Source organism: Scophthalmus maximus, chromosome 5 (genome assembly GCF_022379125.1).
Source record: "Scophthalmus maximus strain ysfricsl-2021 chromosome 5, ASM2237912v1, whole genome shotgun sequence".
Taxonomy (NCBI): domain Eukaryota; kingdom Metazoa; phylum Chordata; class Actinopteri; order Pleuronectiformes; family Scophthalmidae; genus Scophthalmus; species Scophthalmus maximus.
This window is the reverse complement of record NC_061519.1, coordinates 14,019,412-14,032,500: the sequence shown is the minus strand read 5'-3', so window position 1 is coordinate 14,032,500 and position 13,089 is coordinate 14,019,412. Positions and strand designations below refer to the sequence as shown.

The 13,089-nt window shown below is 44.5% G+C and overlaps 1 protein-coding gene and 1 long non-coding RNA gene across 5 annotated transcripts in view; one reads left to right on the top strand and one right to left on the bottom strand.

Moving 5' to 3' along the window:
• LOC118310791 (homer protein homolog 3-like) overlaps window positions 1–13,055 on the bottom strand; it is a 14,404-nt gene extending 1,349 nt beyond the window's left edge. The window contains exons 1-11 of one of the 4 annotated variants that reach the window (XM_035634083.2): window positions 12,566–13,055; window positions 12,356–12,404; window positions 8,155–8,311; window positions 6,279–6,410; window positions 6,068–6,172; window positions 5,295–5,303; window positions 4,925–5,037; window positions 2,688–2,844; window positions 601–708; window positions 408–488; window positions 1–302 (exon numbers count right to left, since the gene is read on the bottom strand). The exon at window positions 1–302 is cut by the window's left edge and continues 1,349 nt beyond it. In XM_035634083.2, coding sequence (XP_035489976.2) covers window positions 117–302; window positions 408–488; window positions 601–708; window positions 2,688–2,844; window positions 4,925–5,037; window positions 5,295–5,303; window positions 6,068–6,172; window positions 6,279–6,410; window positions 8,155–8,311; window positions 12,356–12,378 — 1,071 coding nt within the window. In that variant the 5' untranslated portion in view covers window positions 12,379–12,404; window positions 12,566–13,055 and the 3' untranslated portion in view covers window positions 1–116. Of the gene's footprint in view, window positions 303–407; window positions 489–600; window positions 709–2,687; window positions 2,845–4,924; window positions 5,059–5,294; window positions 5,304–6,067; window positions 6,173–6,278; window positions 6,411–8,154; window positions 8,312–12,355; window positions 12,405–12,565 lie in introns of all 4 variants that reach the window. The other 3 variants (XM_035634081.2, XM_035634082.2, XM_035634084.2) reach the window with 3 other exon arrangements.
• LOC118310806 lies at window positions 5,888–8,494 on the top strand. Its single transcript, XR_004793843.2, has 2 exons — window positions 5,888–6,214; window positions 8,186–8,494. It is a non-coding gene; the product is annotated as an uncharacterized LOC118310806 (long non-coding RNA).
• Window positions 13,056–13,089: the final 34 nt, after the last annotated feature.

The window sequence follows — 13,089 nt, the reverse complement described above, 5'->3', positions numbered from 1 at the left end:
GGGCCAGCTCCATCTTGTTTTCTTTAGTAGCTGCTGCCGTGGCCATGACAAACTCAACCCCCGGCTCCTGTCCCAGCTCTCTCTTGGATTGGGGTCCCCCCACACCCCCCCCTTTCTTATTTGTCAATGAGTTTAACTAGGCCCTGGCGGAGGTCGTTAAGGTCAAAGATCTTGATGTCCAGAATTTCAATGGCCCTCTGGATCTCAGCGTCCATGCGATCCCGTTCCTCCAGAGAGTTACTCAGGTTCTGCTCTGAGTTCTGGATGCGCCGCTCCAACTCCGAATTACGCATCTCTGTCTCCTGTAGAGACAGGGGAATGAGAGGGTGACGTTCTTTTCATTACTCGACAAATGCATCCATGATTTGTGTAAGCACACCAAAACGCTGTGATAAACTCACTCCTACCCGTAACCTGTGCATGGCCTCATCCCTATCGTGTTCCATTTCATGGTACTCTGCTTTCTTGCTCTGCAAAATGTGGATCTCCTGGAACAGAAAGGGGAGGTTCACTTGCGTTTGAGACGCCGCGTCACTCATCCACGCCTGTGACGAACATCGCATCTCTGCAGTGGATGATGAAATGGAACAAAGTACCAACCTCGTCTTTGGCCTTCAGCAGGGCCTCCAGCTCCTCCAGGGACTGGGTCAGCTCATCCTTCAGCAGGTCACTGGGGCCTTGGCCTCCGTGGGCCTCCAGTTCAACCAACTTACAACAAAAGAACACACACACACACACACACACACACACACACACACACACACACACACACACACACACACACACACACACACACACACACACACACACACACACACACACACACACACACACACACACACACACACACACACACACACACACACACACACACACACACACACACACGCACACGCTTTACATTTTTTATAAGTGCTATATAAATAAATCCGTACCTTCATATGATTACAAATAAACTTGGCGATAGGGACCTGTCTCTTAATCTCATGTTGAATTATATGTCGCCCTTAAATCATTTACAATGTGCAGATGTTAAAATCAATCTCTAATACATGTGGTTAATAGCCTGTGAAGCTATGTTTTGCAAAACAAAAAAAATGTAATTCTTTAAAAGCCTCAGTAGCAGTACATTTGTTTGTATGCACAGAACATAAAAATCATATTATCCTACCTCTGATCACTTGATCAGCCTGGCATCCTTTCAATTCTACCTACGTGTCATGACTCATGCTTTCTCTTGACTATTGCCACAAGTTGAAATCATGCTATAACTTATTCTTCAATCAGGATTGATCAACAGGCAGATGATCACCATCAGGAGTGACATCCTCACTCGTGGTGTCATCTACGAGCCATGAATAACAAAGGAACAGACAGACTCCTCTCCCTGTGTCTGAAAGAGGCAGACCAGGTCATTTTACACCATGTATGGTTGAGACTAGAAGTAGCAGCAGGAAGGAGAGGGAGAAAAAAAGAAGCAAGTGGATGCCAGCTCCCTCTGGTGATTTGTCATTTTTGCCTAACTGGGGCATTGAAAGTAGGATATTGCTGTCCTACAAACCCCTCTCTCTCTCTCTCTCTCTCTCTCTCTCACCACCCATGAGACGTGAACCATTTTCAGCCACCTGGTCCCCTTCCTCGGATACAGGCAACTTAGACGAAAGGAAACGGGGACCTGACTTGTATGAATTCATTTGGACTCAAATGGGTAAAACTGTTGTGGGTGAAAAACTTAAAAACGAGTGCGAGGGAATGAAAAAAGCAGTGATCGATATAGTAAAGCCAGGCTATAATGGAAAGGGATCAAGGTATTAACGCATTGAATCAGAGAGGTTGGTAATTGTCAGCCTGAGGCGAAGTCGTTCCTGGAGGAATCAGCTACGAGCAAGGTGAGAATAGTGGGGATTGGGGGGGGGGGGGGGGGGGGGTCTGCATCCACTGGAACCTGAAAGGTAATTCAAGTGGAAAATCCGCCTGAGGCTCAGTGCAGCTGGACCAAACTCCCTTGTGGTGACATATGACATTGCTGTATGCGTACGGCAGTGACACCGGTTCGACCAGGCAGAGAACACCTTGATTGAAGCTCTGCAGGGGAAACGCCTGCAGCACAACAAGTCATGTCAATGAATGATGAAGTGCATTACCAGCCTGACCAACTTGTCCTTTCTTTCTTGGCACTTGAAAACCAAGGGAATCAAGTGTCTGAAAGCGACGACCAAACAATTAAAAAACAGCACAAGAACCGTCACTTGCTTCTTAACTGTCGTTACTGAAAGCAACAGAGTGACAGACCTGGTTCCGTCAGCCTCACCTTGTTCTTCGTTGAGGAGAAGCTTTGTTCTGGAGAAAATCTATTCTTGTTGCAGAGCTGCACAACTCCAGCACTGATGATTAGCTGTGACCTTAACCATCAGCTTCGTCCGTGCAGGTCACTGCAGCATGAACAAGGACTGGGCTGCACATTAGGGCCAAAAGGACCCAGTCTCGGTGTTTGACTCAACAATGCATGAGCGCCTTTGTGCCCAAATGAATATGTGTCTAAAGCTGTGTCTCATCTTTTTTTTCTACAGTCACCACTGGTAATACAAATACTGCTAAGACGTCTCTGTAGCACAAGAAATACACAGGCTACTTCAGTGTTCAGGGTAAACACACAAAGTGTCAGACTGAAAAGAGGAGAGGCTCACCTGCTCCCGCAGCCGCTCGGTCTCCCCCTGATACGCCGCCAGCTGCTTCTTCCACTGCTCCACGTTGGCATTAGCCTCGTGCAAAGCTGCCACCAACTTGGTGTTGCTGTCCTGCAGAGTGAAGAGCTCAGCCTCCAGGTTCATCTCACAAATAGACCTGAAAAACCAGTGATGCACCCATCACATGATACACACAATACTGTACACATGAGCATTGTGATGCACAAAATGATTAAACACATTATGAGCCAACGTGGGTGAGAAGTTCTTGAAGGTCTCAGGGGGGAAAAAAGGGATTTTGAACATTTTTACGAAGGTGAACAGATGATGGAAAGCTCCAGAACAGCTACTACATTGACCTGGAGGGGAGACAAGAACGAACTTGCTTAACAAGAACACACAGGTGCTGTTGTACAACATATAGTATTACTAATCCATTTAATGGACTCAAATTGGACTCTTAACTCCTCTGCGTGTAACAAACAAAAGTAAAAGTAGTTAGGTGTCTCATCCAAAATACAGTCTTTAATTTTAATGATTAGAATTTCTTCACTCACAGGGTTTTTTTGCTGCTTCGACTGGAATGACAACCTTCACCATCTTGTCTGTCTGTTCATGCTGTTGCCTTTTTGCAAACTAATGAGCCATCATAGCAACGCAAGGCCAAATACTTGCAAAAGCAACATGATGTAAAACTACAGGCCTGTTTAACTCGAGCATCAAACAACTACAGTAATGTAGTGGCCCCCAGGTTGAGAATCTCAGAATCAGATCGAAAATAATATAATATATTCAAAATGAAATCACATATTTTAGACTGGGAACGGTTTCAAATCCAATAATCAAATCGAATTGTAAATTTATCCATTAGGATTTACATTAGTGTGAAAGCATCAATGCGTATGGTACACATAGAACAACATCCATAGAGCAGTCAGCAGTGGTAAGGGCAGCTTATACCTGTCTATTAAACTGTGGTGTGGTGAGATCTGCTGTAGAATGGACATTGAGTGTGTTTGTGAGAGTCAAAGTCTGTGTGCACATGAGCTGGTGCTTGTACAAAGAAAAAAAGTAAACCTAAAAGAGGGAAAAAAAAATGTTAGAAAATTAAAAATTAGAGTGATGATGTGTCAATAACTAAATGGATCATCAAATTTAAGATAAATGTGAGAATACGTTAGAGACACGTGAGGCTGTTCAACGTCATCACTTTCAATAAATGATCGGACAACTGCAGAGAAGATCAGCAGCTCGTCCTCTTCGATCCTTCATTCTCATCCTCTACATCTTGAAAGCTTGAGGTTGTTGCATGGCAACAGTTTACCATGACAACCATCCACAGCTTTCTGTTGCAGCAAGGGAACTGTAAGATGTAGAACCATTGTGGACGGCTCCAAGGACTGAATGAAGGGATCATAAGCCTTACTCGCTGCTTCGTACGAGTCACCTTAACGACAGCCTCTCCGTTTCCAAGAAAGCTTAACCAGTTGAACGACTGTACAGGTGTAAACTGTGATCAACAACAGTTGTAGCTGTAGGCAGCAGATTACCTGCTCAAGTGCGATCAATAGTATCGACCACATGGAAGCGGCAACAACACAACAACAAATTTACTGAGGACAAATATTCTCTCTAAATTGATAAAAAGCCTCAACAATGTAATTTCCAGTTTTCTGAATAACTGCAACAAAATATGTCACTAGCTTCATCACAGCTTCAGAAACGAGAGTGGTATCAATCTTCTTATCTCACTCTCGGCAAGGAAAGGAATAAAAGTGTTATAATGTTAAATTATTCTTTCAATGATATTACACTTTTTTTTTTTTTTAAGAATTCCCTTTCAGCACATTTACTGAAGATCTAAAGGAGCTGCCAGTGGCATTGGGAGTTTGTTTAGTCGTCATGGAGATGGTAATCACCTATTGTTTCTCGCTATCATTAATGGTCCTGGTAGATCATGTGAGAGCAACTGAACCGCCTGCATGACAACTGGGCAGAGATGCATGTTTGTGAGCAGTGGATGAAATCATAACTTTAAAACTTTAAAGTTATCAATTTTGAACTTTGTGTGCAGCAAAACAGAACAGAGAGAAAATTGGGAGCTGACAATGGAAGACGTTTTGTAGACAATCACCAAATCGTAAAGGGATTCCAATCACAGTATTTAACAACAGCACACTGGGGATGTGTGTGTGTGTGTGTGTGTGTGTGTGTGTGTGTGTGTGAGTGTGTATTACCCCTCAGAGAGCATCTTTTTAATACGCTCCTTCTCAGAAGACAGGGTGATGTCTGCGCTCTGGCTGCGGAACAGCTTGTCCTCCGGCCCGTTCACACACATCACAGGTGGAGACTGGAGTTCATCCGAGAGGTCCTGAGAAACACATGAGTGAATGTTCTCATATAATAACACAGCACATCAATAGAACAGAACTGAATCTCAGAGAGGAACTAATTTTAGACCTGAAAATCCAGATATTTAAAAGAATACTTTCTATTTTCTATCTATAGGCAGAAAGAAAAAGTTGTGCAATTGCACAAATGCTGTGTTCTTTGTGCTTTAAAGATGTTTTCAGGATGCACAGGTTACGACTATATTGAAAGACTCACCTGTGAGAACTACAGAGGAAATCCATCAGGAAGAAAAACAGACAAAGAAACACGACAACACAAAGCACAAAGATACATTATGATCTTTTTCAGACAACCTCAGTCGAACTTCACTGTGTGACCAGATATGCAGAGCGCCGATATTTAGCAAGAATCACGTACAAAATAATTGAGGCAGTTGGCAATTTTCCAGGGCTTTGGCTCGCTCCGACGTTTTCATTAAATCGATAAAGAAGTGGCAGGAAAGACACTTGGAATCTGTCCGGCTGCAGAATTAAAAGGAAATGGGCATGTTCCTCATGACCAAGTGGACGTAACTGATGGGGAATTATTCTCTATTGATCAAAGGAGCCAGGCGCTGACTACATTTTCATCATTACAGTGTGTCTGAGGCAGAGGCTTCTCGGTAGCGGTGGCTGGAGAGACTGTGCGGGATGAGGTGCACTGCTGAGCAGCGAGGGATAATTTTACCATCGTCCTAGTTTTCCTCTCTTTCACTTCCCTCTGAGAACAAATGACCCAGCTCATATTTCTTCTGCCCTTCTTTCCTTTCTCAGCGTCCCTCCTTTGATTCAATCACAGCAGCCCCGTCTGAGAGCTGAACCGCTGCACAGCATCACACAGGTGCATTCATCTAGCCTTGGCCCCAGTTTCTCCTCAATCATTATATGCCAAGAAAAAATGCCATCTACACTAGAAGCCTGATACCTGCAGAGGCTTGCTCTACTTTCATGTTTGCATATTTCTTCCCCCCAAACACTCTGGCCGCTCACCTGAGGAGCAGCGATGGTAAGCGCAGTGTTGGCCAGTTCTTTGTCCTGCGACTTTTCACGTGCCAGGCGAGCTGCATCTTTCACCTCCTTAAACTTATCGGAGAACTTTTCCAAAAAAGGGACACAGTGAACCACAGGAGATGTACAGTAAGTGAAAGGTTTTTCTCAAGCAGTTCTGCTTTAACCTCTGTGACACTTTGGCGTAGTTCACCTGGTGCAGCTGTTGCTCTGTAGCAAAACCCAGACCGTAGACAGTGTTGGCCCGGCTGTCAGCCCACTGACCGAACTTCTGCGACGTCTTGGTGAACGTCATGCTGGGCGTAACGGTGCAGTTGATAATTGCCTGCAGGCGCAGAGGCAACAACAGTGATCGTCTCACAAAAGGCATTTACAACGTGTGAATGCAAAAGAAGATTTTTTTTTACTACAAGAGAAAAAAAGGATCGTTCATGAGAGGGGTCAGGGTCAGGGTAAGGTGACCCTCCCCTGATTACTCCCCCTTTTGCCAAAGGGGGAGTAATCAGGGGAGGGTCTCGTAATCCTTTCTCATCCCAGATTGATTTATCCAGATTTATTCAGGAACACAGAAAACAGTGGTTGAGATTTGTGGTTGAGGGTGTTGCTTTTATCCTTTGTCAAGAAGAAGGTCATAAACAACATTTCACACTGAAATAACCTCAATGTTTAGACAAATGTGTCACTACGATTGGCCTCGTTCCAGACACTATAAGACCTTAGGATATTTTGTTAATTATTCATTTTCTATTCTAGTGCAGGAAATCAAAAGAAGTGCCAAGGTAGAGAAATAGATAAACTATGATCTCTATATATGTATGTATATTTCTACCCTGATTGGCCATTTTACCTGACTGTAAAACAATCAGGTAAAATGTCCCCTTTTTAAAAGTAAATGTTTTAAACAGATAATTTACATTTTTTGAATACTGCACCTAAACCCCTTGTCGACACTGTGATAACTTCATGTTTCACATGTTTGTTGGAAAAGTGAAGAACGCAGGGAAACGTCTGTGCTCATTGCGACATTTGTGAAACATGAATTCTCCTCTGGGATTTATGGCAATCAGATATTTTCCAAGCACTTTCTCCCCTGAGACATGTTTGTTCTGTAAAAACATGTTTTGAACGACGGTTTGGAACATGATCAAAAACCAAAAGCTTTGCCAATCCCCAAGCTCTTATTGTTCAACGTTAGAGCAAAGGGCGACTCAAAATCACATTTCTGCTCAAGAAGAGCGGCTTCGGTCAAGACACAACCTCATTCTCAGGGAAGTGGCCGCAGCCACCTCTTTCCCCCTGAGCACAGGGGGAAAAAATATTAGAACAGACCTATTTATAAACCTTTTTACGTCACCTCCAGCATTACAATAATGGGACTGATTTACAATCCCAGAATTGCAGGGCAGTGGCAGCTTAGGTGGAAGCTTCTTCCCTCCTCCTCCTCCTCTCCCCTCCAACAAATGATTACATGAACCCGGCAGTCTGCATTTCTGCGGTTTGATAACACAACATGTTGGACGGCGGCGGCAGCAGCGGTGAAGATTATTCTGGAGGCAGACACCAGTCCTGGCAGGATTGGGCTGCTGAAGGACCAACTGCCACCCCGCAGTGCCTTCTGGGAGGCAGAAATGTGGGTCAGACCAGAGGTGCTAAGAAGAGATCAGATAGAACCCCCCCCTCCCACCACTCCAGCGCTTGATGTGGCCTGTTCCTCGTAATCTAAATCCACAGGCCTGCGAGAAAGATGCTCCGGCGGCTGATTTGTTAACACCCACTGAGGTCTTGTTTTGTTGCAGGTTTGGTCTCGAGTCTGGTTGACGTGGAGGAAAATCAATGTAAAGTTGCCGTTTGCATCTGATTCGTTTGATCTTTGTCTTTGTTACAAATACTGGAAGGCCGCCAGCTTCACTGGAATCAAACTGTCTAACACTACTTTGAGATAATCCCTCAGAAAAAACATTGATTATGAAAGATACATCATTTGCATATTACTTCTGAAACTATATCTCACGGTTATTTTACAACTTTGCCTTTACTACAAACAAATTTCTAATCTTCCTCCCTCTCACCTTGGTGCCACCCACGCTGATGATGCGGTAGACATTGCGGTTGGCATCGTAGAAGAAGGACACGGTGACGGCGTGCTTGCTGGCAGGGATCCAGTTCCTCTTGGTGGCGGGGTCGATTTGGAAAACATGGGCCCGAGCGCTGAAGATCGGCTGCTCCCTGGCGGAGGAAACACAGGGGGAAGGATGAGATATGGCAATAATTATTTTTGGGAGGGGGGAGACTTAGCGAAAAGTCAATGTTCAAATCCCTTGACAGACTTCAGGTCTATAAACTATGATTTAGAGGTAACTGAACCTTTAAAACTGCCATTTTAATAAAACCCAATATTGTACAAACCCACTCATTTTCCGGTAAATCCTTGATTACTTTCACAATGACACATCTCTGTCCGTCTCTCTGCCACCCAAGACGTTGGAATCATCCTCTGGCTTGCTCCTACACCTTTTTCCTACGTCATTCAGCAGCCACACAGGCTGAGACTTAACCGGCGGGTGATGATGTGGACTAAAAGCTCTGAACCCTCTCCAGAGTCGTTCACCCTCCACCCTCTGCTCTCCTCCTGGCAGTGTTTGCAGAGATGTATCCTGGATACAAGGTAAATATGTCAAAGCAACAAAGTCTCCAGTGTTAGGACGTGGTTTAGCCCAACCATGTGGCATGAATAGCAAGACTGCAAAAGGTCTTTCTCTCTTTTAAACTCCCTTGTTCTTCTTCTTCTTCAGCTGCAGTTAGTCCAGTCCTGTCAGTAGATTCGCTGCTTTGTGTATTCCCACACATTAATTTTAAAAAAACAAAGCAGAGAAAATACGACAAAATACTATTTTAAAGTTGTGTACATGTAAGTACGAGAGCAAGTTTCACTGCTGAAGTTTTGACCACATGAGGGTGCAAGAAGAAAAGTCACCAAAGTGATTCCTATTTACTCTGACATGAATGTTTATTACTAAATTTCATGATCCATCAAGTATTTATCTCATTATGTCAACGCTATCTGATGCCATCACAAAATTAATCTTGAATCATTTCATATTCATTGCTTATCCTATCATTGTTAATGACTAATAAAAAAATGGGGAAGGGGGTGGGGTTGGGCGCAAACTGTTTACAACTGAAGAGGGGCATCCCAGAGAAAGTTTGAGAACAACTGCACCAGGCAATGCCATTAGGATTTTCTTCTAGACACCATGGATAACTATACCAAATATCATGGTTGTCATGTACGGTCTTACTTCAAAATCAAGCCCTGACAAGGTCATGGATGAAGGCCATTTCGAAAAATAAAAAGCTGAAAGACAGATCGACCATCTCACTTGTCATCCCAATATACACTAACAAATCTGGCAGATAGGGAGCCCAAGACATTGGAGCTGAGGCGTTCACTGTGCAGGTCTTCTCTCTGACATGTCGTCTTCGCTGCTCGTCTCCATCTCATCAAAATGTTGCCTAACAAGACTAAAATAGTAAAATCCAGGACACTTCTTCTTCTGTGGTGCATTGTGAATTGCCGAGGCCGTTCCCAGTAGAACTGTATGATTTTGGCCAGTCACTGTACATTTATATCCGACCCCATTAGTGACACAAATCCTTCTGACCGTAGGAGATGAGGACAAAAGGGAACATCACATAAATGTGTTGATGCACGGACGGACTGTGAAGATGTTGATATATACAGTGGCATTTCGACGGCGCTCCAGTCTGATAATAACCTGTGCTGTGAGTCTCATCATCTCAAACTAATCCCCCTGTTGCCAGTGGATCTGCTGCTTAGTTTCCACAACCACACTGACGTCGGACTGACACGGAGACAAGAGCAGCCTGTTGGAAGCCAGGAGTCCGATTTGTGCTCGGGCTTTCTAGTGACACAATTCAACTGCAATCATAGAAGACTACGATATTATGTTATGGTTATGTAGTATTTCAAAGTATCTGGTCTGTGCTTTTATATGAATTTGACTTTCACTGCGTTCAGATAACGGATGGAGGTGAAGATGATCATTCTTTAATTTAAAGCCACCTAATTTATTTTAAAGAAGCACTTATGGCATGTGATTTCGTTTTACAATCGCTGAGAGTTGCCATACTTCAAAAATATAGTCCCTTCATTTTACAGTATATGTGTTTTACAGGCTGAGTAGTACTGCTCATGAGCAAAACTGACTCATGTGTGAAATTGGTGGCATGTCCACCTGTTAGAATTAAAACTACTCTGCATACACACATACCGTATAGTTTGTTTGAAAAGAGCACACCACAGATTAGCATTATCCTCCTACAAAACAACAGTCTGTCTATGATGCCGCACCACAAGAGATACCTTCTTCTCTCCGGCGACAGCCAGGTCAGGGATTCGGGATTGTTGAGCTAAGAGTGGCAAATGTAGCTAAATGCCATTAGCCTGGAGCAGCGGCACTTGAAGACTTCAAGCAGCTCTCTCTGGAGCCACGCAAAAATTTATGCAACTTTGACATATCTGAGGAGCTGCCCTTTAACTCATGAGACACATGTAAGTAATGTAAAGATACCGACTGATTATATATGAGCCTGGAACTAATTGATTGATTGATCAAATAATTGTTCAAATCATTTGAAGATATTGATCAAATATGCAATTTCCCATTGCCTAAGATTTAAAAAAAAAACTGTCTTGTCTGGCTGGAAATCCAAAGATTTAAAATATTCAGTTTTTAATCATACATACTGAAAAGCAAAACAACAAACAGTATCTTCACATTTGAGAAGCTGCAACGTGTTTTGACGGAAAAATGTCCTGAACAGTTGAATATTAAAAGTAGATCCTCATTCATGTTGTCAACTGACTTATTGATTCATTCTTTCAGATCTATTTATGGTCACTTGCCTTGGAGGTCCTCTCCATTTACTTAGCCATACGTCACCGAGGCCTGGACATCCCTCTCATGTTTAATGAGGTTAGAGAATGAGGTCAGTAATAATGGCGTTAAAGAAAAACATTGAAGCGTCACTCTTCATTGTTATGGGCAGTGGAAAGTTGTCTCATTAGCACCGGGCTTTGACCTTGCCTGCGGTTTGGTGTCTCTGCTGTGCTGCTGAATATCTGGCCTCTATCCTCCTGAGCGACAACTTCACTCACGCTCACCGGGATCAACCAGGAATCGAACCACCGTGCGGCGTTTCACTCAGTCAAGACCACATGTTGGAACAGAGCGCAACCGGCTGCAAGTGTGTGTATCTGTCAACACTTGTTCCTTCCTGTGTGTGCAATTGTTGTTGAGACACACTGGTGGGATCAAACAGAGTGTGTGTGTGTGTGTGTGTGTGTGTGTGTGTGTGTGTGTGTGTGTGTGTGTGTGTGTGTGTGTGTGTGTGTGTGTGTGTGTGTGTGTGTGCGTGTGAGTGTGTCTCTATACTGGACAGCAGTCAATCACTTCTCAAGGGTCTTGCTTGACCTTCATCCTCAGCAGATGGATGTGGCCTACAAGGCTTAATGGGGGTGTCTAAGTCTAACAAGGCCTGGCAGTGATTGGATGGAGGTCAGGGCAGCACCTCAGAATGAATAACCCCACTAATTCCTGCTGCAATCTGCAATATCCATAATCTTTGATGTTTGGAAACTTAGTAAATTAGTTTGTTAGAAAGTTACTGATCAGCTCGTTCTGCTTTTGCTCAAAGAAAAGAAGTGGCTGCTCCTGCTCGCAACGACCTACTATTTCAATAATCCATCTAGAAGGCAGCAGGAGGACAATATCCGATCTCAGTCAGCAGCCAACAACTGGCTGCGGCAGTTCACAGCTGTCCGACTTCACAACACCTCATGAACAAAATTAGGAATATAAATGGATTGAATAATCTCAAAAATCTGAGGTCACGGTATAAACATAACAGAACACGAAGCCTGAAATGATCATATTTAATCTGTTATTACAAGGGTGGAAAAGAAACCAGAACATTGCTCCAGATGTGCAGCAGAGCAAAACCCATCAGATCACCGATCCTATATGACAATATGAAGTTTATATGAAGCACATGAAGTTTCTTCATCCTGCATTGCAGCATTACTCCAGACTAATGCTCCAGATTGTATATTATCGGTGATAACGTTTCTTGTGCTGAAAATATCGAAATATAAAAATCACGAGGTTTATTTTCTAAAGATAACGAGGAGTGGTTTTCACACCAAAGTCGCAAGTGGACAAGAAATCAAAAAGAAGTAAATGTTCTTACCTTTCTCTGTGGTGAGGAAACATCTTACAGGGCGACTGAGACTTCTCTTCTACAACACACACACACACGGAGAGAGAGAGAGAGAGTTGATGCATTAACACAACCAATCATATTCCTATTTAGAACATACGATTTATGACTTAAAGAGTTTGCTGCTGGCAAAATGTTTTGTCAAAGCCTGGCTCATTAGAGCTCGCCGGCGACACTTACCCCATGTCGCTGACCAAACCGTCGTTATCCGACAACAGATCCGCCTCCTCGGTCTCCCCCCGGAGCCCCCACACGCTTCTGCGTCGCCCCGGCGGGTTCACAGCCGCCACCCGCGCTCGGCCCGCAGGCGGCGGAGCGGCTGACCTCGACCGGCGGCCGCGGTCCCGCCACTGTCCGTCCCGGGGCGGAGCAGCAACAGATGATCCGGTTTATCTCCCTCTTCCTTTGTTTGCTCTGAGCTCGACCGCGGTCTGCCCTCCTCCTGCTGTCCTCCGCTTCCCGGCGGTGCAGGACCACCTGCTGGCGCCGGAGGCTGCTGGAGGCGGGGAGGCAGCGGCGCGCGTCAGGCCGCCTGCACGTGTGCGCACCACCGCTTCACCGCACACTGGCTCTTATAGGTCCGCGTGGAGCTGCCGGTCCGAAGGGCTTCATGACACATGGTCCCGGAGGGAAAGGCATGACCTAAAAAGGGTTTCTTCAGAGTCACACTACAGCACGGTGAGGCCCCGTAGCTCTAATACAGG